General features: G+C 52.2%; 8 protein-coding genes across 8 annotated transcripts; 3 read left to right on the forward strand and 5 right to left on the reverse strand.

The window, feature by feature from the left end:
• Nucleotides 1–306: 306 nt before the first annotated feature.
• On the reverse strand, nt 307–1,887 carry N7473_004852 (uncharacterized protein; the record flags this gene model as incomplete). The annotated part of the gene is made up of 3 exons (XM_057150792.1): nt 307–393; nt 463–1,366; nt 1,496–1,887. 3 exons carry the CDS (start codon nt 1,885–1,887, stop codon nt 307–309), a joined length of 1,383 nt encoding a protein of 460 aa, XP_057010902.1.
• Nucleotides 1,888–2,845: 958 nt separating this feature from the next.
• Nucleotides 2,846–8,369, reverse strand: N7473_004853 (putative rRNA biogenesis protein RRP5; the record flags this gene model as incomplete). The annotated part of the gene is made up of 3 exons (XM_057150793.1): nt 2,846–3,403; nt 3,466–7,866; nt 7,920–8,369. 3 exons carry the CDS (start codon nt 8,367–8,369, stop codon nt 2,846–2,848), a joined length of 5,409 nt encoding a protein of 1,802 aa, XP_057010903.1.
• A 676-nt stretch (nt 8,370–9,045) lies between these two features.
• Nucleotides 9,046–11,328, forward strand: N7473_004854 (uncharacterized protein; the record flags this gene model as incomplete). Its single annotated transcript, XM_057150794.1, has 3 exons — nt 9,046–9,703; nt 9,756–9,869; nt 9,926–11,328. The coding sequence occupies 3 exons, from the start codon at nt 9,046–9,048 to the stop codon at nt 11,326–11,328; spliced, it is 2,175 nt and encodes a 724-aa protein (XP_057010904.1).
• A 632-nt stretch (nt 11,329–11,960) lies between these two features.
• Nucleotides 11,961–12,215, reverse strand: N7473_004855 (uncharacterized protein; the record flags this gene model as incomplete). Its single annotated transcript, XM_057150795.1, has 1 exon — nt 11,961–12,215. One exon carries the CDS (start codon nt 12,213–12,215, stop codon nt 11,961–11,963), a length of 255 nt encoding a protein of 84 aa, XP_057010905.1.
• A 699-nt stretch (nt 12,216–12,914) lies between these two features.
• N7473_004856 (uncharacterized protein) lies at nt 12,915–13,998 on the forward strand (the record flags this gene model as incomplete). The annotated part of the gene is made up of 2 exons (XM_057150796.1): nt 12,915–12,952; nt 13,020–13,998. The coding sequence occupies 2 exons, from the start codon at nt 12,915–12,917 to the stop codon at nt 13,996–13,998; spliced, it is 1,017 nt and encodes a 338-aa protein (XP_057010906.1).
• Nucleotides 13,999–14,176: 178 nt separating this feature from the next.
• On the reverse strand, nt 14,177–16,177 carry N7473_004857 (chaperonin-containing T-complex alpha subunit TCP1; the record flags this gene model as incomplete). Its single annotated transcript, XM_057150797.1, has 6 exons — nt 14,177–14,560; nt 14,617–15,651; nt 15,719–15,823; nt 15,891–15,976; nt 16,032–16,079; nt 16,135–16,177. The coding sequence occupies 6 exons, from the start codon at nt 16,175–16,177 to the stop codon at nt 14,177–14,179; spliced, it is 1,701 nt and encodes a 566-aa protein (XP_057010907.1).
• A 172-nt stretch (nt 16,178–16,349) lies between these two features.
• N7473_004858 (proline--tRNA ligase) lies at nt 16,350–18,891 on the forward strand. Its single transcript, XM_057150798.1, has 6 exons — nt 16,350–16,728; nt 16,778–16,824; nt 16,886–17,055; nt 17,121–18,144; nt 18,199–18,327; nt 18,383–18,891. The coding sequence occupies exons 1-6, from the start codon at nt 16,413–16,415 to the stop codon at nt 18,494–18,496; spliced, it is 1,800 nt and encodes a 599-aa protein (XP_057010908.1). The 5' UTR covers nt 16,350–16,412; the 3' UTR covers nt 18,497–18,891.
• Nucleotides 18,892–19,666: 775 nt separating this feature from the next.
• On the reverse strand, nt 19,667–21,853 carry N7473_004859 (uncharacterized protein; the record flags this gene model as incomplete). The annotated part of the gene is made up of 1 exon (XM_057150799.1): nt 19,667–21,853. One exon carries the CDS (start codon nt 21,851–21,853, stop codon nt 19,667–19,669), a length of 2,187 nt encoding a protein of 728 aa, XP_057010909.1.
• Nucleotides 21,854–23,077: the final 1,224 nt, after the last annotated feature.

The raw sequence follows: 23,077 nt of genomic DNA on the forward strand, positions 1-23,077 counted from the left end.
ACAAACTAGGACTACTGCATCCACAACTGCATTGCAGCTACCTAAAAGCTTTAGTGCTTCCAGCTCGAGTGCTTCAATGAACCTTGATTTTCGGCACTCTATTGAGATAAACCATCTATAGATGTAATCATCAAGAATATGTAACAAAACAGCAAGAACGATAATCAAATCTATCAAGGCAAATAAGGTATCTTAAAATGTCATCAAAAAGTCGCAACCAGATAAACGCCAGTCCCACCCTCATCATGTACGTGCATCAAGATCTCGTTTCCCATAATTGAGGCATAAATCAACCATTCATCCCTCCTAAAACCACCAATCAAAAATCTTAATCTTCCAATCCCCCTGAGTAGCAGCCGCCAAATCGTCCACATTCAAAATATCAACCCCCTCCTGCACAAGAATCCGCCAAATATGATTCCGCAAACTAAGCGGCCAACTCGGTAACCCCCAATACCTTACCTTCAACCCATGACTATGCGCAATACGCACCTGTCTCCGAATAGACTCCATTTGTGTCTCCGTGAAATGGAAAGGCCAGGGGAATCCGACGGCCTTTTTGAAGGATACAGAGGCATAATAGCTATTCGTGATGTTGAAGGTGTGCGCGTTGATACTGTCCGGCATCCCGGATAGACCCTGGCCCAGGCCCGTGGACCGTTTTACCGGCGAGACCTGCCCTCGGTCCAGGCCCAGGTCATCGATTAGTTTGTCAAGGGGCGCGTCGAAGAAGATATCCCGGTATGTCGTGTTTGCGGTGAGTAAGTCGAAAGGCGTATTCCCCGTTCCGACGACCGTCACCGGTCCGGGGATGATATCCCGTCCATTGAAGAAAGTGAGATATCCCTTCTCCCTCAGCGGAGCCAATTCCTTCACGACGGCGGGCCAAGTCGCCGCACCGTCCGTTTTGAAGTCAATCAGTAGGATCAGACTCTGTCCGGGATCTGTATCGAAGACCCCGTGCGGGGGTAGGTCGATCGTGTGCTGGAACGGGGTAACCGGATTTTGACGATCGAGGATGCGCACGAGTGGATCGACGTACAAGGATCGTAGAGTGCGGCGCTTCGTCAGTGCTGATCGTGTGTGGCCGACGTATAGTTCCTCGTCGAAGAGCCAGACATCCGCTTCGACTCCGATGCAGCCTGCCTGTAGGGCGGAGAATAAAGGTATTCGGCGCCAGTAGTCGTTGTGTGAGTGACACCCGACGGGGATGACTTCGCGGGTGAAATCGGTTGGCCAGTGGGCGATGTCGTCGGTGTTGGTTTGTTCGCTGGTGTGCATCAATGAGCGTGCTGCGCGGTCATATTCGTCCGGGAAGAAGATCAGCCCGATTGCACAGGCGATCGAGATGAACTGGATAACTCCCCTAGAGCATAGTTATTAGTTTCCGCCTTGATTGAGTGCCCAACCTCAATTTCCATCATCTGATTTTCCCAGATCCCCACACCTCTATTACTATTACCCCGTCCTCGTCCAGCTGTCCATGTCCACTTACAGCATAACGAAGAACCCCAACAGTCCGCGCACCAACCAACGCTCCACACACGACCGACAAGACCGCTTCTTCCTACTTTGTGGCGAATGCGAATCCTCCGAAAGCAGCGGTAAAGCGTCGTCGTGATCAGCCCGTCGAGTCGTGAATCTGGACCGAACGAAGCCCGCCAGTGACCGAGGCCATTTACCGATACGCGGCCCCACCTCCGCGCCGGGGATCGCATGGAGTCGCACGGTAGCGCTGCCCTTGACTTCCCCCTCAGACGTGGTATGGCCGGTAGAAAGGGTCGTGGACGAGGGTGAGTCGCTGTAGGTCTCGAAAGGCACCTCGAGAAGGCATTCGGAAGTAGCTCCGGGGCTTATCACGTCCAGCGGCTGGTAAGAGACGCCCATTGCGGGCGCGATGGGTCTCTGTCGTCCGGAGGGTGGGGAGAGGAGGTGAAAGGGACGGAGGAAGACACGATAAAATAAAGGTTCAGAATCATATTGGAGGGTGAAGGTTTAGTATATAAGGGTATCGGTATCGCGATTTCTACTGTGTGAGTCAATTAAATTGGATGGTGGGATTATTCTTCCAGTGTGCCACCCGTGGTTGAACCCCTCATCGTCTGCTATCAGCAGTCTAATTCTAGTACTTTACAGTTTGTAATTCACTATCCCACCGCTACGAATGGCCCAGTTCCCTCGCTGCAAAGTGCCACAGGAGAAAACAGCAGTAGGGTAAAGGTTATTTGCGTCCAAACGTTCCAGCCATGCTGTGCTGCTGCCGTCACTCATTGGGTAGAAATGGTGGAACAACGGTACTTTCTTGAGAGTGGTGGACCAACGAGATCAGCCGATGGACGCCACGCAGGGACATTCTGGCGGTTGTTGGCTATCCAAAGTAAAGAGAGACTTTAAGGACTTGCAGCTTGATACTTGGTTCTGTGCGGAGTATTCTTCATGGACTTGCTATGCTTCCCATACTTCTGACCATCCACGAGGAACCTGGTACAAGTCCGCATGCAGACATCCGCAACTCAGATAGGCTCTGTCCATCATCCCTACAAGGATGGAGGTCAATGCTCAGATCAAGATCCCGACAGATTCTCTTCGTCTACAACCTTAGATTAGGGCTGGCCATGATGCACCGCTTGAAATTCGGGAGAATAATAAAACGGAAAAAAGGAATTTCATGGATGATCTGCGTCGTAGCGCTTTATATACAACGAATGCAATGGTCCCAAACACCCACGGGTTCCACGAAAATGTGACAAAACACAAACCCGATCTTTTTTTTAGACAGAAATCAAACAACATTTCAACATTTCCCAGTGCTGTAGAACAAGCAGAGCAGAGCAGAGCTGCTGCTCTACTCCTCTCCCTCCTGCAGAGACTTGACATAGGCCGCCGCCCGGGCCTTGGTCTCCTCCACCATCTTCTCATCTCCACCCTCAGCCGCCGCTAGCTTCTCCTCAAAGGCCAGCCACTTCTTGAACAGGAATCGGGCCTGCTTAGGCTTGACCTTCTTGCTGGGGTCCACAGTGACAGAGCCCTTCTTGTGCTGCAGTCCAAGCACCCGCTCGAACAACCGGCGCACTTGCTCTGCATCGCCGGCCTTCATCTCCAGATCGATCAGCACGTTCCACAGGTCAATGCGCTTAGGGAACGAGGACAGCAGGCCCTCGAACACAGTGCGGCCACGCTCAATGTCTCCATTGGCAGAGCGGAACTCCAGTTGAGCGAACTTGGAGGTCGTCTCAACGTGAGTGTGTGCCGGGAGCGACTGCAGCGCGCGGGAGAGCAGACCCCGACCACGCTCGGGAGCAGCCATCGCGTCAAAGAGGAAGCTGGCGTAGTTCAGGAAGAACTTGGGGGACTGGTTAGAGATCTTCTTCTTCATGGCGGTCTTGAAGAGCTCATCCGCTTGCTGGAAAAATGGTTAGTATATGTGGTAAATAGAATTTTGGGAAATAGATCGCTGTCACGTACCTCGTTCTTGCCGGACTGAATGTAGATACTGATCATCCGCTCGTACATCTCCTGAGGGTCGTTGTACTGGCAAGCCCGCTTGAATACTTCCTCGAGGCTGTCGTCATTGCCGTAGGTGTTCTCCAAGTTCAGAAGAGCCACCCAGATGTTGAGCTTCTCGGAATCCTGGCCCATGGTGATGGTGCGGAGAGCACGCTCGGCAATAGTCCGGGCTTTCTCCACCTCACCCAACTCGAGCTGGAAGGCCATGTACTGCAGCCAAAGCAGCGAGGAGTCGGGCTCACCAAGCAGCAGACGCTCGTAGTCAGCGACAGTCTGAGGGCCGTTGGCATCCAGATCGCCAGTGCGGTCGACCTGGATCTCGGGCCTGCTCTTCTTCTTCTTTTTCTTCTTCTGATCCTCATCCTCGTCGCTGTCAGATCCAGCAGCCTGAGCCTCCTCATCCTTAACGTTGCCGCTCCAGTCGAAACCAGTGGCGCCGAGACCACCGTCCTTGGAAGCACCATTCGTGGGCTCGTCGTCGTCACTATCCTCTTCCTCCTCTTCGCTGTCATCCTCGACGTCAACGCCGCCCATGGAGACGTCGTCGTCATCCTCATCAGCACTCTCCTCGCCAAGCTCAACACCACCAGCCTCTTCCATGTCCTCGTCCTCGCTCTCGTCCGCCTCGTCTTGGAAGTGGGAGGCCTTCAGGGATAACGAGATCTTGCCAGTCTTGGAGTCAATCTTGACAATCTTGGCCTTGACGGCATCACCCTCGTCATACAAGGTACGTGCGTCCTCGACGCGCTTCTCCGCCATCTCACTGCGGTGGCAGAGACCGCTGACATTGGCAGAGCGATCGATGACAATGAAGGCACCGAATTCTTCGACCTTGCGGACCTTACCGGTCACAATCTGGCCGACCTTGAGATCCCGAAGGGTAACCGGGGCCTTGAAGTTGGGGTCCAAGACAGAGTCCTTCAGGCTCATCTGCAGTTTACCCTGCTCCGCGTCAACGAGAGTGACGCGACCCTTGACCAGCTGATCGGCCTGGAATGAGTCCTTCCATTCCTTGAGGTAGGAGTCAGACAGATCAGAGACACGAACGTAAGCAGTGACATCGTGACCGACGGCAACGAAGAGACCGGCATCAGTGATGCGCTTGATGAATCCACGGACCACATCATTGGGTTTGAGGTCCTTGATAGCGGAGATCTCGCGATCCTGCACGGGAAGCGAGGAGCTCAGAACCTTGGAGGGACGGAGCGACAGAGAGATCTTCTTGTTGGCCGAGTCGACGGCAAGGACGTACGCACGGAGCACCTCGTTCTTGTGGTAAACAGTCGGGTTAGCCTTGGAGTAATCGTCGGCCATGTCGATCAAGTTGACGGCACCAACGAGGGCCTCGCCAAGCTGCATGATGATCTGCTTCTCGGTGATCTTGGTCACGCGGCCTGGCAGGATCATGCCGACGGAGACGTCTCCAAAGGCGAGCTTGTCGAAGCCCTGCTTGGCAGAGAGATCCAGGTGACCCTTCTCGGCATTGACAGCAGTAACCTGGACCTTGAGGGCGGAACCAATGGGGAAGTTCTTCTCAACGTCGGTCAAGAGAGACAGATCATCGGACGCATCCATGAAGCGCAGTCTGCCGCGCACGTTGGGAGACAGGTTGATCCAGAGGCAGTCGTCGGCAACGTTGTTGACGAAGCCCATCCATGAAGTGCCAACCTTGACCTGATCCATGTTGAGGGGCTCGGGGTGAGCAGCCTTGATGAAGCTGGGCTTGAGGGAGAGCTCGAAGACGGGATACTTGCCGCTGCGGTGGGAGATGGGGAGGAACTTGTGGTTGCGGGCGTCGTGAACACCGAGGATCTTGGCGGAAAGAATCTGCTTGGCCTTGAAGAATCGCAGGGGCTGCTTGCGGTCCTTAAGGTCTTCCCACTTGTCGAAGATCTCAGACACGTCGATGCGGCCCTGAATGTTGTCTGCCAGTTGCACATTGACTTGAGTGGCCTTGATAGAGACGACCTTGCACTTGACAACGCGGCCGAAAGAGAGGTCGGACATGGTCTTGACGTCTTCATCAACGGGGTTTACAAGGGCATCGTTAGTCTGCTGCGCAGGCTCCTTGGTCTTCTTGGAAGCGGCACTGGCAGTCTGGGGAGCCTTTTGACTCAGAATGAAACGCTGGAAGTCAGTGTCAACCTCGTGAACACGGACGGTGATATTGGATCCCTTGGAGATTCCGAACTGAGGCTGGCTGAGGTTGGCATCATCGATAAGACGCTTGGGAACGAGACCGGTCAAACCACCAAGGAACTCAACGAAAAGACCGGCGGGCGTAATGTTACGAACGAAGCCAGTCACCGTAGCACCTTCCTGGACATTTTCGAACTTGCTAGGCATGTGTCCTTGCTTAGCAGCCTTCTTCAGACTGGCTCTGCTGGAAACACGGATCAGGCGATGAGCGCGCTGGGTGTCGAGAACCAAAAGATCATTCAGCTTTTGACCAACACGAATCTTGGACAGGGTCGAGCTCTGCTTTGACGGAGAACCGTCAATGATGTGCTGGATATCGAGACGGGCGACCAGGTCGGTATCCTCGAGCTTCAAGAGCAAGTCGTCACCAGACTTTTCAAAGACAGATCCAGAGACGAGCAAGCCGGGCTGAATGTCCTCGAAAGCCTGGCCGTACTTCTCAGTGAAGGTTGATGGGTCCTTGCAAGAGACGGCAAGTCGGCCCTGGGCAGCGTCCACGCTCAAAGCGTGAACGTTGACAACCTGGCCCAGGCGGAAGTGCTCGGCCGGGTCCTTGATATAAGCCGAGCTCATCTCAGAAACGGGGAGGAAGCCGCGGACAGTGCCGTAGAACTGAACAACAGCACCGTGAGGCTGCAGGTTGACAATAGTACCAGGAGACTGGGCGCCAGCCATGATATCCTTGTAGTCATTCCAGATAGCAGACTCGCTGTTCAACAGACTCTTCTTCAGCGTCAATCGAATCTGATGCTTATCGAGGTTCACGGACAGAATTCTGGCGGAAATCTTCTGGCCCACGCGGAACTTCTTCTCGGGGAACTGAAGTTGGGTGTCTGCGAAGTGCATGGAAGGAACCAGTCCAGTGATACCATCGGCAAGGCTGACAATCAGACCATCCATTCCGGTGGCACCGACCAACAGCTTTTCAACCTTTCCTTTAACAATAGCTCCAACATTGACATCCTCAAGGCGCAAGAATGGCTGCTCAATGACAGACTGCTCAAAGGAGAGGAGGTAAAGGTTGTCGATCATGTTGTATCCCACGACACGGGCTTCGTGAGTAGATCCAATCTTGTAAGCACCCGACTCGGCGGAGATGGACTCAACCTTACCATCCGAAAGTCTGGAGATGTGAACGAATCCAATGTGCTTAGATTCGCCAATCTGAACATACAATCCCATGCCGCTGGAGTCCATCCTGACAACGGTGACTTCGGGAACAATGGCGGAAATAGCAGGGGCCTCATCGGATGAGCCAGGACCACGGCTATCAGAAGAAAGCTTAAGGACGTGGTCCAGCATGGAGAAACCGATCTTGAAAGGCTCTGAGTTGGGGAAAGTGGAGACGATACGGCCCTTGATCTTGGCTCCCATCTTCCACTTGCGCTCCAGATCCAATTTGCCGTCATCTGCGCCAGACTGCACCACATCAACAACGGTATCGAGCATTCCCATGATTTTTCCGGCCATGCCGTTCGGGGTGACTTCAGTCAAGAGAATCTCGGCGGCGACACCAGGAAGGAAGGAGCTGATGGTTGGCGCGGCGCTGAGGAAGTGCGAGTTCTTGATTGAGGCGGAGGACTGAAGTTTGGAGGACAGCTTGATCACATTGCCGCTGGCATTCTGACCAGTGACCATGCAAAGGAAGACTGAGCCTTCCTTGATGCTGGAATACTCCACGCGAGGGTCGACTTCCTTGGACGACATGAAGCCCTTGAGGTCGGAGCCTTCGATGCCAAGATCCATAACCACACCGTGGTCCTCCACACTGACAACCGCAGCCTGGACAGCCAAGTCCACAGCCAAATCAGACTTTGAGAGACCAGTGTTGGCTTGTCTGGGGTCGATCGACAGCTCAATGCGCTTCTTAGTGCGACCTCCAGCTTCGGTGGCTTCGGTGCCAGTAGAAACAACGTATGTTCGGAGATATTGGCCGATATAGAAATGCTCCTTGAGGTCGAAAATTTCGTCGTCAGAGTTGTCATCGTCGTCGTCGTCATCTTCTTGTTCATTCAATAGTTTCTCGATCTTGTCGTCCAAAACCTTCGAGACAGCAGTAAGAGGAACGTAGCCAACAAGATTGTTGGGCAAAGAGATGGCAACGTCGTGGGCGGTGATGTTGGAAACCTGTCCAAGAATCATGGATCCCGGTACAATACGCTATAAGAGTCAGCTAAAGAACCTGATAAATGTTTGTTTAAATCCGCCCATACCTTGTAGCTGAGACCCTCAATTCGCACACCTTCCTTCTCGGAAGATTCCTTATCGGTAGACTTCTTGCCTTTTGACTTCTTCTTTCGAGACTTTTTGGCAGTACCAGTTGTATCGGCATCCTCCATCTCCACATCTTCATCATCTTCGTCGTCGTCGTTGTCATCGGCAAATTCGCGAACAGGCTTCTTAGCACCTTTCTGCTCGAATAGAACATCCTTGTTGGCCTGGATCTGAATTTGCTTGCGTTCCAAAGGAGTCAAAACGCTACCGCCACCACGGGGGAAAGACGGCTCATCATCACGGAGAACAGAGAGCTCCGAAGCTTTAGGAGCGGTATCTTTAGGCTTGGACTCAGATTTACGGTCCTCTGCACCAACTTTGGCGCGCTTTTGCGGCTGGCGAGTAGCCGTTTCTTCGGGGGCATTCCCCTTGCGCTTGATCGGCGCCATTGTTGGAAGGCGAGACCGAATCGTGCACGGTTGAGGATTCTCGTTGTATCGCAAAGAAAAAAAAATCGAAAAACCCGATAATGAGCGGCAGAATCAGAGGCGGTGAGAATCGAGTGGGACCGCCTTTTGGACGGAGTCAAGTCTTTACAGACCCTGCGTGAAGTATACTGTAGAATCTACAGATGCCACTAGATATTGACAACATTAGAAATTATAGTACTGTAAACCATATCCGATGAATATAAAATGAATACCCTCGAGAGTTACCGAATCTGCCATATTTTGGAAAGTCATGTTTTGCAAACTCGAATCTGCTTAAAGTATTTTCACTGTTTTACCAATATTCCCAGGTTTAACTAGAAGGTTCATTATTTCAAAGTAATGTAGTGAGAATGATAGGCTCATTATTAATTCACTACTAAATACTAAACTACGTTCAGATTTTTCAAATCCAATTTGCCCTAAATTACATTTCGTCACGTCTTCGCCGTACCATTTGGCCTTGGCGCCTGAATTCATGTGTCAAATACCCGAACACCACACGCTCCGCGTCACGTCCGATGCGCGCAACACGACCAGACCCGCTTCTCCCATCTTACCCCCTTGGGCCGAATCTTTTCACACCCAAATGTTTCCGCCATAGGCTCTCTTCTCTCCTGGGTCGATCGAGTACACAATGGACCGAATTTCTGGTCTTCCAGAGCCACCCCGATCAGAGCCTATCCTACCTCCTTCGTCCCAAGAGATACCGTCCTCCCCGCCCTCAGTCGCATCCGAAGCGGGTGGGCGCCGACAGAGAAAACCGCCAACAGTCACACCTCGATCCTTCCGACGCTTTTTTACCCCACGGTCGCTATTGAACAGCGGCAGCAATGCTAGCAATGTAAAGACAAGTCGTCAGGCCCTACGGGCGCTGACCTCGCCAGCTGTCAATCGCCTTGGTCCCGCTTTTACCAGATCCTCGAAGACGGGCGGTGCGCAAAGCCCTAACCATGGCCTGCCCGAAGATTTTCCTCGCACCCCAAGCAGGAAAAGAAAGCATTCGTTCTCTTCAGTAGCATCTCCTCTACAATCCTCGCCATTGAAGAAGGTCCGTGTGCGGTCTCCGGCGGGCGATGAAGTGGAGCAGAGAGCCATCGTTCGAGATATCGATTTGACCGCCGTGATTGCGAGCGGCCGCAACACCCAAACAATCCCGACCAGTCCTCCCAAACGCCGCGCCGTTTCGCCAGTCACCCGATCTCGTTTATTGCAAACCTCTGGTTCCCTGTTCATGCGAAGCTTGCAGGGCTCGCGTGCGAACCGGCTGACTATCCGATCGACTGCTGGAGCCGGTGAGTTTGGGCTAATCAATGTTTTTGGAGCTTGAGTCTGATATATCTATAGGATGGCAGGATTTAACGTCGGATTTCCACTCGCGTCCAGAAGACCGCCATTCATGTGCCAGCTATGCTAATGAGGGGCAATTGGCACTTCCGTTTTGCAATGCTTCCTGCAACAGTAAGTTGGAGCACATTCTTTTGAAGACATTGTGCCGGGTACTGACTTCCAATTAGCAAATTCATTGGTCGCTGTTGGTGACGAAGAAGGCGGTATCCGTTTGTTGGATTCCTCCAAAGATGACGAGCGAGGATTCTCTAGCGCATATCTAGGTTTCCGTCCTCATATGAATTCGATTATGGACCTTGAATTCTCATCCGATGACCTGCTACTGGCCACCGCTTCTGGAGACCAAACGTCTTTAATTATCGACATGACCACACAGCGACCCATCCATTGTTTGCAGAATCATAGCTCCTCGGTGAAGAGAGTCCAGTTCCAGCCTGCTTCCAACAATAAGGTTCTTGCAACATGCAGCCGCGACGGAAATGTGAACATCTGGGATCTTCGGTGCAAGGGGGTTGAGCAGCGCCCGTCACTGCAGGTTCGATGCTCGCTAGAATCCGAGGCCGAATCTTCCAATGCTTCAGCACCTCCAAAGATGACATTCCCCCATGTTCTCAACACTATCCACGGTGCTCACGCATACACTACCCCGCAAAAGCTTGCGGCGGATAAATCAGATGCTATTCCGTTCGGTCGGTCTGATATCACTGTAACTTCGTTGGCTTTTCTCCCGCCGGGCCAGGAGAATCTTTTTGTCACAGCATCCGAGGCCAGCGCCAGTGTCCGACTTTGGGATTTGCGGACAGCACACAACAACCGCCGTGGCCGACCTGTTCTCCCACTGTCCACTACTCGCGAGCCTGACAGTCACATCAAGTACCGTCGGTTTGGCTTGACATCAATGGCTTTCGGTGGTGATGGTGCCCGACTGTACACCCTTTGTCGAGATGGTACTGTCTACACATACTCGACCTCTCACTTGGTGCTTGGACACGCACCTGAGCTCTCGCTCAACCACGCTCACCCGCGACGATCGGGTGGTTCTGACAAAGAGGGACTTGGTCCCCTGTATGGATTTCGCCACCCACGCCTTCAAGTCTCTACGTTCTATGTCAAGCTCGCTGTGCGCAAAGCTTCCGATGACCGTGCAGAGATGCTGGCAGTTGGCAGCAGTGATCAATGTCCGATTTTGTTCCCTACCGATGAACGATTCCTACAGTCCCCTGTGAAGACTCTTCCAGTTGATCTTCCCCCTACCCGAACATCTCTCTTCACAACTCGATCCGGCCTCCGCCGCACCAATTCTGGTATGGGCCTGTCTGGAAGACTTGAAGACACCATCCCTATCTATGAATCCGGCACACCCCTGGTTGAAGGTCATCAGAAGGAAGTCACCGGCATTTCCTGGACGGTCAATGGAGAACTGATTACCGTCGGCGATGACTACCACGCTCGATGCTGGCGTGAAGGGCCTGAGGCTCGCGAGCTTCGACGCCAGGGTCAAAAGGATGGTCGAGACTGGCAGTGCGGATGGGCTGCCACGACTGATTCCTATGATGATGAAGATGAATGATTTTTGAAGTCTTCGTACCATTGTTACGTTGTTATGCATACTTGTGGTGTTTGTTTTATGGTGTTGTTATTGGCGTAGGCATATTTCTTGGCGTTCAGGGTGGCATTTTGTTTTCTAGCGCGGCATACCCGTTTACATTTGTTGCATCTCTCGGGGTTACGTGTTGGTTTATCGCGTGGTTTTCAATGAATCATTGTTTGAAGTACTCTTGTGAAGAGATCTCGTCTCTCTCTAGCCTTTCCTAGTAGCCTCAAGTAGTGTACAATGGGCATACACAAGCTCTGAGGGATATGATGCGTGCTCACTCGTATTGGAAGTAGCCGATACACAGTAGGTTATCTGGAGTACCCTCGCATTATTAGTGCTCATAGGTGAATGTGGTACCCAGGGAGCTTACTACCAGCGGTTGCTCGCATGTTTCATCTCGAACGTCATACGAACGATGATAGTCAAATTTACGAGGAAAGATTCGAGATGAGCACTTTGCAGATTTCATTAAGCTAGACTTGAGAGGCAGTCGCACATAAACAAGCAACCTGACTGCTTTCCCCCGTTCCATAACCACATTCCAATAACACATCAATCATCTGCTTCGCAAGCCATTCCCACATACAGCCCAGGATATCCGTCGACTAATTTCTGATCCACCAAACACCCTCACAAGGACGATATGTTTTTTCAGTAAGATAAGCCGCACAAATAGCCTCGAAGACGGAATCGTGCCACTCGAGACACACATGAGTGAGTCTTAATTCGTCATCAGGCTCAGCTTGTTCTAGCCAGGCAACGATATATCTCTCGAAATCATCCAGACTTCCGAAGCGATTTGCAGAAGTCTGGGTCAGCTGGAACGGGAAGCTCTCGGAGTCGATAGAGATGCGTGACATGGCTAGGAGAAGGTGGATTATGAGTTTGGTGAGATGGAAAGAGTAGGTAGCTCTATGATGGAAACTGGAGGGTTGATGCCAGATAGGAATAGACATAGGTAGAATATAATTACCGGAGAGCCCAGAGTGTTTGGTCACCTACCTATATCATAGTCAGTGAGGCGTATAGTTTGTATCCTAATTAGGCATAGGACAATCCCGAAGCGGTACACGCCAGAACCGCTCCGATATCATTTTAATTATATCCGTAGCTTTTAATTGTATTTAAATGTCTTTAGAATAAAATAGAATTGGTATTAGGACCTACCGGAAAGAAATGTAAGGAGACATGGAATCCTCATTAGACCCGGCTTCCTCAGTCTGGTGGTGATAGTTTATGCGCCAGGTAAACGGATGGGCGTGAGCAGGGGCTACCTACCGTAGAATAACGTAGCATTAAAAACCTAGTAAAACCATGAAAAAATTGTTCAAATCATTCAACGCCTATCTCTGTTGATTTGCTACTGGGTAACAACTTCTCGTCGACCTTCATGGCATAGGGCCTTAGGTAGCACAGCAAGACGCACGGTAGAAATATATAGTTGGGCCAGCCGCGATAAGAGACTGATTGGCTGATAAGAAACTTAATCACCCGAAAAAAAAGTTCCGCTGAGGACTCCGCCTCTTCACCAATTTGACACCACCAATCTACGCCTCATAATGCCTCACAAGCACAAGAGAAGGGAGAGGGATGACTCGTACGTTTAAAATCAGTTCCAATCCACTCAATCATGTATCCAATCTAACATTGCGCCCTCTGCCCAGCCACTTCGACCTCCCGCCATCGGTGATCGCTAAAGCACTACCAGTCCGCGAACAGCAACCCAAGCCCAAGCCCGGAAAAAAGCCACAGCCAAAGCAGCAGCAGCAGCCCAAGGGAAAAGCCCCGAATGCCCCTGCTACTTCCCGGCGCAAGAATGCCACGGATAACGACACCCCCAAGGCTTTCCAGCGGCTGATGCAATACACAGCCATGGGAAAGCGCCCCTCGGGACTGGAGACGGGAGAAAAGAAGCAGAAGCAAGACAACAAAAAGCGGAAGCGCGAAGCAGGAGATACCCAGGATGAGTCGTCAAAGAAGCCTGCGCAGGCGAAACCTCAAAAGACCGAAACCACCGACGACAAGGAAGCTAAGAGGGTCATGCCTAAGATTATGCCTGGAGAGAGGCTGGCTGATTTTGCTGCACGTGTTGACCGTGAAATGCCACTTTCTGCGATGACAAAGTCCAGCTCGGGTGGGCCCAAGGTCCGCGACCATAAGATGACCAAGCACGAGAAGCATCTGCGACGACTACAAGCGGGCTGGCGTGAGGAGGATGTTAAGATCAAGGAGCGGGAACAGGCTGAGCGTGAGGAGCGTGAAGCTGAGATGGAAGAGCAGCTTGATATTCTGAAGGAGTGGGAGGCTGAAGCACGGGGCGGAAAGGCCAAGAAGAAGGGAACAGTCCCGAAAAAGAAGAAGAAGGCTGGTGGTGCTGAGGATAGTGGTGATGATGACCCCGATCCATGGGCAAAGCTGAAGAAGCGGGATAAGGAGAGACAGACCAATCCGTTTGATGTTGCACAGGCGCCACCACAATTGACGAAACCCAGGGAGGTTTTCAAGATTCGTGGTGGAGCTCGGGTTGATGTTGCCAACGTGCCGAACGCTGTTGGTAGCTTGAGACGTCGCGAGGAGCTGGCAACCGAGAGAAAGAACATTGTGGAGGAATATCGGCGTCTGATGGCCGAGAGACGCCAGTGATGGTCGTTCATACGCTTGTTTCATCATCTATAGTAGATATCCCATTTGATCAATTTGTTCATACATATGCAGTTACAGCAGGAGTTACCCCGTCTGCTGCTTTTTCATTTCTATGTAACATCCAATTACTTGTGATTTTTATGATAAACTTGGGGATAGCAAAAACATAACAGCACATTTAGTGGCCGTGGCCATCATCCTGCTTCTGCTCGGGGTCCAGCTTGATGATCGTGTCAATACGCATGATGGAAATGCAAGCCTCGACAGCACTCTTCAGCTGCTTAATCTTGCTCATGCTGGGCTCCAGAACACCGGCCTTCAGAGTGTCGTGAACGCGTCCCTTCGTCAAATCCAATCCGTAGTTGCGGTACGTCTTCTTCTTGGCAATGGCCTTCTCCTCCTCGTTAGCATCGCCATCCTGCACACGCTGTGACAGGGCGTGGCGGACACGGAGCTGAGCAACAAGCTCGGATGAGTCCTTGGCAGCGTTGACTGCCAGGGTTTTGGGGATGACCAGAAGAGACTGGGCGAACTCGCCGATGGCAAGCTGCTCGCGAGAACCCTAGCATTAAGTTAGAATCAATAAAATAGAAAGATAGAAAGCCAGATTCAACATACCACTGTGACGGCGAACTCCTCCAGGTAAATGTGCAGTGCGGTCTCCACAGCACCGCCACCAGGCACAATGCTGCCACTCTCCAGAGTGCGCTTAATAGCGCACAGCGAGTCGTGAACAGAACGCTCCATCTCGTCCAAGCTGTACTCATTGGGGCCACGCAGGATGATCGAGGCGGAAGTGTGAACCTTGGTGCCCTTGACGAGAATGCACTCGTCATCGGAGATACGCTCTTGAGAGACCTCCTCGGCGTGACCGAGGTATGATGTCTCGAACTTCTCGTCACCGTTCAAGTCCGACAAGGTGCTGATGAGGGTAGCACCGGTGGCCTTGGCAATACGGCGAAGGTCCTCCTTCTTACAACGGCGAACAGCCATAGCACCCTTCTCAACGAACGCCTTCAGAACCATGTCGTCGATACCCTTGGTGGTCAGAATGACATTGGCACCAGACTTCAAGATCATCTCGACACGCTCCAGAACGATTCCAGCCTCACGCTGACGGATCTTCTCCAGTTGATCGGGGTCATCAACGGTGATCTGAACACCCAGCTTCATGCGCTCCTTTTGCAAGTTCATGTCCAAGCAGGCAATCTTGGCGTCGGTGACACGGGTCGTCATAGCCTGGCTGGCCACAGTGCAGTTCAGAGCGTATCCGTTGACCAGAACCGACTCAGTAACACTCCTTCCGTGGGCCTTGAGGAGGTTGACAGCCTTGACGGGGTACTTGACCTCGCCCCTCTGGTTTGTTGACTTGACCTGCAGCATGGCGTCCACGCACAGGTTCGCAAAGAAATCCGGGTCCGCACCAATGATCTTGCTAGACATCGAGGTCTTCGCAATGTTGATCAAGCTGTCCTTGCCCAAGTTATCCACCTTCGTCGCCACATTCTCGTTCATGTACTTGACGGCTTCGCGCAGCGCAAGGCGGTATCCGTTGATAATGGTCGTGGGGTGTATCCGGTTCTTCATCAGCTCGTTTCCTCTCCGCAGAAGCTCTGAAGCAATGAGGACAACGGAAGTCGTGCCATCGCCGACCTTTTCGGAGACATATCAGCACCAGATGAAAAATTTCAGACGGTCAGGGAACATTATAGGATCGTACCTCCTTATCCTGCTGTTGGGCCAGGTCGACGAGGATCTTGCCTGCAGGGTGCTCAATATCCAACAGGGACAGAATGGTAGCACCATCGTTCGTCACGGTAACGTCCTATTATCATTAAAAGCAGTTAGAAAGCAGCTCCTTAGTCCTGCGGGGTACTCCAGTATTTCCGTACCCCTATGTCGTCCACCATCATCTTGTCCAAGCCGGAAGGACCGAAAGAGCTCTTGATGACATTGGAAATAGCCTGAGTAGCGAGAACTACATACTGTCAGCTAAAATCAATTGATATCAAAGGGCTGACCGGTGAGCATACCATTCTGCTCTCGGACATCGGCACCGGTGATTTTCTGCCCACCCAAGACTGTGTGCGAGCTGCGTTAGCGTGATGCCATGACCTTCGAATTTGGAGGACTCACAAAGAGTGTCCGCATTCCGCGGAGCCTCGAAAATGCCTGCCATGGCGAAATAAAGTCGATCAACAGGTCTTTTAGGTGCGATGACAGAGCTCTGTTGGCGTGGACGGGGGGTTTTGGTCGGAGGCCACGCTAAAAGTTCTGCCGCACCAAAGCGGTGTCGACGATAACATCCCACTTTTTATTGAAGGAGTCATACTTCGAATTACTCCCCTCTCCCATTCTGCTCTTGTGTTTAGCCTAATCTCTTTATACTAGCCAGGCGCTCGTTAATCACCATCATGGCTAGCCAGAATCCCACAGATGCCGCCGCCTCGGGCGCTGCTGCTCCCACAACCCTGCCCGATCGCACTCAAACCCCCGCCGGTAACCAGGCCGGCGAGTCTAAGAACGCCGCGAAGAAGGCTGAGAAGGCCGCCAAGCTGGCTGCGGCCAAGGCTGAGAAGGCTGCGAAGCACGCTGCTGGTGTGAAGACTGAGGGCAAGAAGGAGGCTAAGAAGGCTCCTAAGAAGAAGGTTGACGGCGCTGCTTTGATCGGTATCGATGCGTCCAAGGAGGAGAACTTCCCGGACTGGTACCAGCAAGTTCTCACCAAGGGTAAAGATGGGAAATCCAAAGATTGAATTTCTTGCTAATGTACCTCTAGGAGATATGCTGGACTACTATGATGTGTCGGGCTGCTTCATCTTGAAGGTAATGATATCTCTCCCCGCTCTCAATCGTGTGCCCTATCACTAATGTATATTTGTCTTAGCCCGCCTCGTATTTCATCTGGGAGGAGATTCAAGATTGGTTCAACAAGAAGATCAAGAAGATGGGTGTCAAGAACTGCTCGTTCCCCTTGTTCGTTACCGAGGATGTGTTGCAGCGTGAGAAGGACCACATTGAGGGTTTCGCTGCTGAGGTCGCCTGGGTGACTCACGCGTATGGATTTGCTACCCTGTCAAATTATTGGCGACACAGATTACTGACTTGATGTTTCATTCTAGTGGATCGACTCCTCTTGAGAAGAAGATTGCCATCCGTCCCACCTCCGAGACTGTTATGTACCCCTACTATTCCAAGTGGATTCGCAGTCACCGTGATCTGCCCCTGCGCCTCAACCAGTGGAACTCCGTCGTCCGATGGGAGTTCAAGAACCCCCAGCCTTTCCTGCGAACTCGTGAGTTCTTGTGGCAGGAGGGTCACACTGCCCACCTGACTGAGGATGTCGCTCGGAAGGAGGTGCTGCAGATTCTTGATTGGTATGCCGATATCTACTCTGAGCTTCTTGCGGTTCCTGTCGTCAAGGGCCAGAAGACCGAGAAGGAGAAGTTTGCTGGTGGTCTCTACACCACTACTGTCGAGGGTTATATCCCTGCCACTGGTCGTGGTATCCAGGGTGGTACCTCCCACGGCCTCGGCCAGAACTTCAGTAAGATGTTCAACATCACCGTTGAGGACCCCTCCGCCAAGCCTGGTGAGCAGAAGGAGCCCCTGCACGTCTGGCAGAACTCCTGGGGTCTGTCGACCCGCACCCTGGGTGTCATGGTCATGATCCACAGTGACAACAAGGGTCTGGTCCTTCCCCCTCGTGTGGCTGAGACCCAGGTCGTCATTGTCCCCGTCGGTATCACTGCCAAGAGCACCGATGAAGACCGTGAGAAGCTCTACGCTGAGATCGACGGTCTGGTTACCGTCCTCGAGGCTGCTGGTGTCCGTGTCCAGAGTGACAAGCGTGAGGGCTACTCCCCCGGTTGGAAGTTCAACCAGTGGGAGCTCCGTGGTGTGCCCCTCCGTCTGGAGTTTGGCCCTGGCGAGTCGGCTGGTCACTTCGTCACTACTGCCCGTCGTGACATCCCTGGTAAGGAGGGCAAGTCCACCCTTCCCATCACTGACCTGGTTAGCGGCACTACTGCGCTCCTCGAGACTATTCACACCGACATGTACAACCGTGCCGATGCCGAGTTCAAGGCCCACCGCCCTCTGATCACCAACTGGGACGACTTCACTCCCGCCCTGAACGCCAAGAACGTAAGTTACATACCACTTCCCCTTGAATACCAAGCCAGACACTGACTTTTATAGCTCTGCCTCGTTCCCTTCTGTCTCCAAATGGACTGCGAGGAGTCGATCAAGAACCAGAGTGCCCGCAAGGCCGAGGAGGAGTCCGGCGAGGTCACTGACGCCAAGGCACCTTCCATGGGCGGCAAGAGTGTAAGTACCAATCCGTCGAGAGTACTGGTTGATATAAGCTGACTTCTTTGAATAGCTGTGCATTCCCTTCGAGCAGCCCGAGGGCATCGAGCCCGGTGTTACCAAGTGCATCAACCCCAGCTGCTCCAACTTCGCCGAGAAGTGGTGCATGTTCGGCCGCTCCTACTAAGCCGACTGGTCAAGCCTCTGACCTCCAGGCAAATACCCACCTCAGCCCTTGCAAGGGTATGAGCTGTGGTTTTGCTTTCTCTTCTTTCCTCTCGAGAACGTGGAGTTGAATTCGGAGAGTTTCATGTCGTAAAAATCATTCGGACCCCTACATTTGAAGTGACCAACAAGGGGTCCCATCCAAGATACCTTGTGCATTCTTTCATTGTTGTGGAGTTGAGGCTGGAATACGGGGTTGCGTCGGGGAGATCGTTAGTTACAATGAGCCTATGAGCAGAAATGAGTGACGTTTTCCATTTTTTTTTAATTATAAGCGAAGATATCCTGTACTTTGAATCATTGAACAAAGAAAATCAGGAATAGTAGTACAATACATATTGCCTACGCGCTAGAGACTCTATCCCACATTCCTTTCTGCGCAATCCACAGCGTTGTCAGACTGCCAGACTAACTCGCAAGGTTGTCGATCTTGATTGGGGCTCATAGATCACTAAGTCACATGAAGTCACCTGTAACCAAAGTCGTGACCCCAAATTATGCTGTCAGAATTGGTATGCGGGACTGTATCTAAACGAGAAGAGATCATGCTTTAATGCCTCACCTTTTCGAAACGAGTCTAAAACAAGAGTAACGAAAAATAGTGTATATTTGACAAGGTTATTGCCTAGATAGGCCGTGTAGTAGAGTACAAAATATTGACAAAGTCTGATCAATCGACAGAAACGCCATCCGGAAGATGCAAACCGATGTCCGGTTAAAGTAAAAGTAAGACAGAGTGAGAAATAGGAAAGAAAACAAAATTTGAGACACATGTATTGGCGGACAATCGACGGTAAAGTAGGCCGATGATGGACAAGAGATATAGGAGACTGTAATGAGTAAGATGAATAGGTGGGATATAGTAACAGTAAAAAAGAGAGAGAGAGAGAGAGAGAGAGAGAGAGAGAGAGAGAGTGTGACGATGCGAAAAGAAAGGAAATGAAAGATTATGAACAGACGCTTCAAGTCAAGAGTTCAAAATCGCTGTAGAAAGAGAAACAGACACTGAAGGGATCAGACAAGCTTTTCAGGTTGTGGAGGTATCATGAGAACATCATTATCATGCGAGAAGACCACGGGGTCTTCTCAAGGTAGAAGAGGCAACAAAAAGACAAGAATAATTTGTTGCTATTTAGTAGGTCTCGACAGAGCGATTGCCGCGGAACTGCATCCGAGCGCGGGATAGCGGGGACAAGCTGTTATCACACGGTGCCGAGGTAGGTGCAGGCGACTTGGTACGGCGGGAGCGCTGGGGCCAGTTTATGAGTCTTTGCGCATCGGTAGCGGCGGCAGAGTCAATCACGTAGCGCACGTTGTTATCATCGACGGCATCGATTTGCACACGCGGGGGTGGTGCGGCGACGCTTGGGAGGTGGATGATGTCGTCGTCACTCTCTTCGTATGAGCCACTGCCGTGGCTCTCCTTGGAAGAATTGGAGTGTGCTTGCATGCAATAGATGGCACCCATGGGGCCGGGGGTATTGGGTCTCTCAGAGTTCGCGCGGATGATAGCAGAGAAATGGGAGGTCGAATCCGAGCGTCCGCGCTTTCTCGAAGATTGGGGGGTTTTAGAGCTGGAAGTGCCCGGCTTGTCGTTGCTAACGCGATAGAGCACGTCCATGAATGTCAGCTGCTCGGGCGAGGCGGTTTCCTGCGATTGCTTGATGTCGGCGAGGAGGCCTGGGGATGGGATTGGGGCATCAGTGTGTCGCCGGCGAGATGGAGAGGGCGAGGCCTTGCGGAAAATTGTGGAGATGCTCTGACGGGAATCGGAATTTCGCTTGTGTTTCCTGAAAGAGCTCTTTCTCATGATCTTGGAAATCGATCCGGCTGACGCGCTGCGGCTCAATCCTGGGTGTGCGGTCCGGGGGCGATGGTCGAATGTGTCATGCGTCGGGGAAGGAGTAAAGGGAGGACCAGCGGTAGGAACAGGGACGTTCTTGAAGGCCTCGTGAGAGTTGATTTCGCGGACAATGGCATCTTGCAGACTCTCGTACGTAGGATGGGGGCTGATGGCCTGTGTAGACATGTAGGCTTTGTTGAACAAGTCCATCATCTCCGAGACCTTGAACCGAGGGGGGGGTTGTTGAGGGCTCGGCGCAGGCAAAGGACTATGCATGACCTCTGCAATACTTGGGGCCCGCTTCATCTCGTTTGCCGAGGGCGTTGGGGGTTGAATAGCGCGGTGTGCAATTTTCGGCCGGCCTTGAGCAGCTATCTCCGTATTGATGGATAGATCTCGCACATTCTTTCGAGAAGCGGAACCCGATGAAGGAGGTGGGGATATTGATCTTGAAGTCAAAGATGAGGTTCGGGCCGTCGTGACTGGAGCTCGAGGCACTAGGGGGCTTTCCGCGCGGTTCTCGCCGCCGCTACCGTTTTCACTCATAGGATTGGGTAGTGTCGGGCTATCTGGCAAAGGGGTATTACTCCATCGCTTGCCCTGCTTATATGCTGGAGGAACACCCAAACGCTGAATCACAGGAGGCGGTGCCTCTTCTCCATCCTCGTCAGGAGACAAACTTGGCGCCGATCTTTGTTGGCGAAGCAAGCTGCTTGCCTGCAAGTGTCGCAATGAGTTATCCGAGGCAGTATCTGGAGAGGCAGAGCGAGCACGTAAATCACCATCTGATGTCCAATTGGGATTTCTGAAAGTGCGTTTCTTCCCCTTTCCATCGGGGCTTAGGTTGCGTACCCTCCCAGGTGCAGGAGGGGAAGAGTGAGAGCTTAAAGACGAAAGCGAGCGTGATTCGGTACTGTACTTTGCAATGTTCCTGTCCGCGACATCTTCTTGATACAGAGCAGAGAATACCCGGGAGCTTGCAAATCCACTCCGATATTGAATACGAAGGAATCTGGTCATGTTTCGTTCCGCGACATCTTCGTTATATGGGCTCGTGGGAGGCGATGCGACTGGGGAATCACTGTTGATAGGTTGCTCTGAAGGAGCAATAGCTTGCATTAAATCGATATGCCGGGCATTGGGATATTTGCGAAAAGAACGACCAGGTACGGGTGGCGGGTGCTGCGACTGAGAAGATGTCGGTCGTTCCGCTAGATGCTGATGCAGATCTTCAAACTGTTTCTCAATCTGATCGAAATGGTGTGCCACATCATGTGCTTGGAATGCTCTCAAGCCTGGTGACAGGAGTGCTGGCGATGGGGGACCGGCAGAAAACAGGGTCTGAAACTTGCTCAGAGTGGGGGATTCAAGGTTGCCAAAGCAGGATTCGTCCGACTCCATTCCATTGAGCCCAGTACCAGTTGATGAGCGCGAAGGCGTTCGCTCAGCTTGAAAAAGCTTCTTCAAAGCCACCATCTTGATTAGATTGTAACCAATCTGGTGTTTAAAAGCTGTGTTGAGTATCCCAGTGTCCCCGGGTGGGAGAATTGGAGGCGCACAAGGCGGCCCTATAGTGACGTCGAAACCTAAGGGGAGAAAAAGCTCTCGAGCTAAACAAATTGAAAGTGGAGCGACTAGACCAACGGCCGTCATGAACAATCAAACAGGCGGAGTCATGACAGTCTTGAAGCTCGCAATTGAGAAACCGTCATACGGTTCAGGGTTCATCGAGAGAGCATGGTAAAGAAAGAAAGGAAAGAAGGAGAGGAACTAGAAAAGTCGAAGCTCACACCCTCGGCCAAGGGCAGCGAGAAGGCAGCGGAGACTTGCCTCGTCCAGTGGTTGGCGTGCAGATCCATCACCGATTGGATTATGATTATGCCTGGATCAGGGGGAGGTAGAGGAAGTGGTCCGGTCTTCTCCATGATCCGTCGCCGCGGGCACAGATGGGGCCAGGCCGATACGGCACGACGGTTCGAACGCTAAAAAAAAGATTAAGAAGGCTCCATCAGCCGTAAGTTCTGACACATGAACGGCCATCTGTCGTTCTAAACTGGCTTTGGTAAACTCAAATGATGTCCGCGGACAGCCACGCACACGATACGATCTCGAGCCTCGAGGGACACGAGTCGTTCACCGACCAACACGAGGGGCCCTGTGTCTTTTCGTTTCTTTTCTTTCTTTTCGTTTCTTTTCTTTTTCTTCCCGCAATTTCGTCAGTTGGGCCCCTCGAATGGGGACGGGCTTATGCAGCTAACAGAAGCTTCTTCGGAGTCAACGTCCAGGCTGCATCATAGGCTGCATCATAGGCTGTTAGGAAGCTGCGGCCCCAGCCAGATGTCTTGGGGTCCACCTGACAGAACGTCTTACTGTATCCCATTATTCTTGACGAGACTAACGAACAGGAAGGACGGCATTCGTCATGCTCTCCAGCCGTCGCGACCCGGGAGAATTGGATAACTGGTAGGCTTGTACGGAGTCATGGTCCGGAAAATAGCCGTTCGCCTGGTCTGTCTCGCATTGGCGTTCATCTGGTAATCTCAATGCGATCCTGTGAATGGGGACCAAATGCCGAATTAACCAGCAGTAGTGGGAAGAAGGCCGAGGCCAGTGGGCGGACTAGCAGCCCGATGGAGTCCTCAATTTCCGCCAGGCTCACGATTGGTGTGATGAGAGGATCGACAAGCAGGACCGTGGGGC

This window comes from Penicillium subrubescens, assembly GCF_028828155.1.
Source record: "Penicillium subrubescens strain IBT 31985 chromosome Unknown utg000003l_segment0_segment0, whole genome shotgun sequence".
Taxonomy (NCBI): Eukaryota; Fungi; Ascomycota; class Eurotiomycetes; order Eurotiales; family Aspergillaceae; genus Penicillium; species Penicillium subrubescens.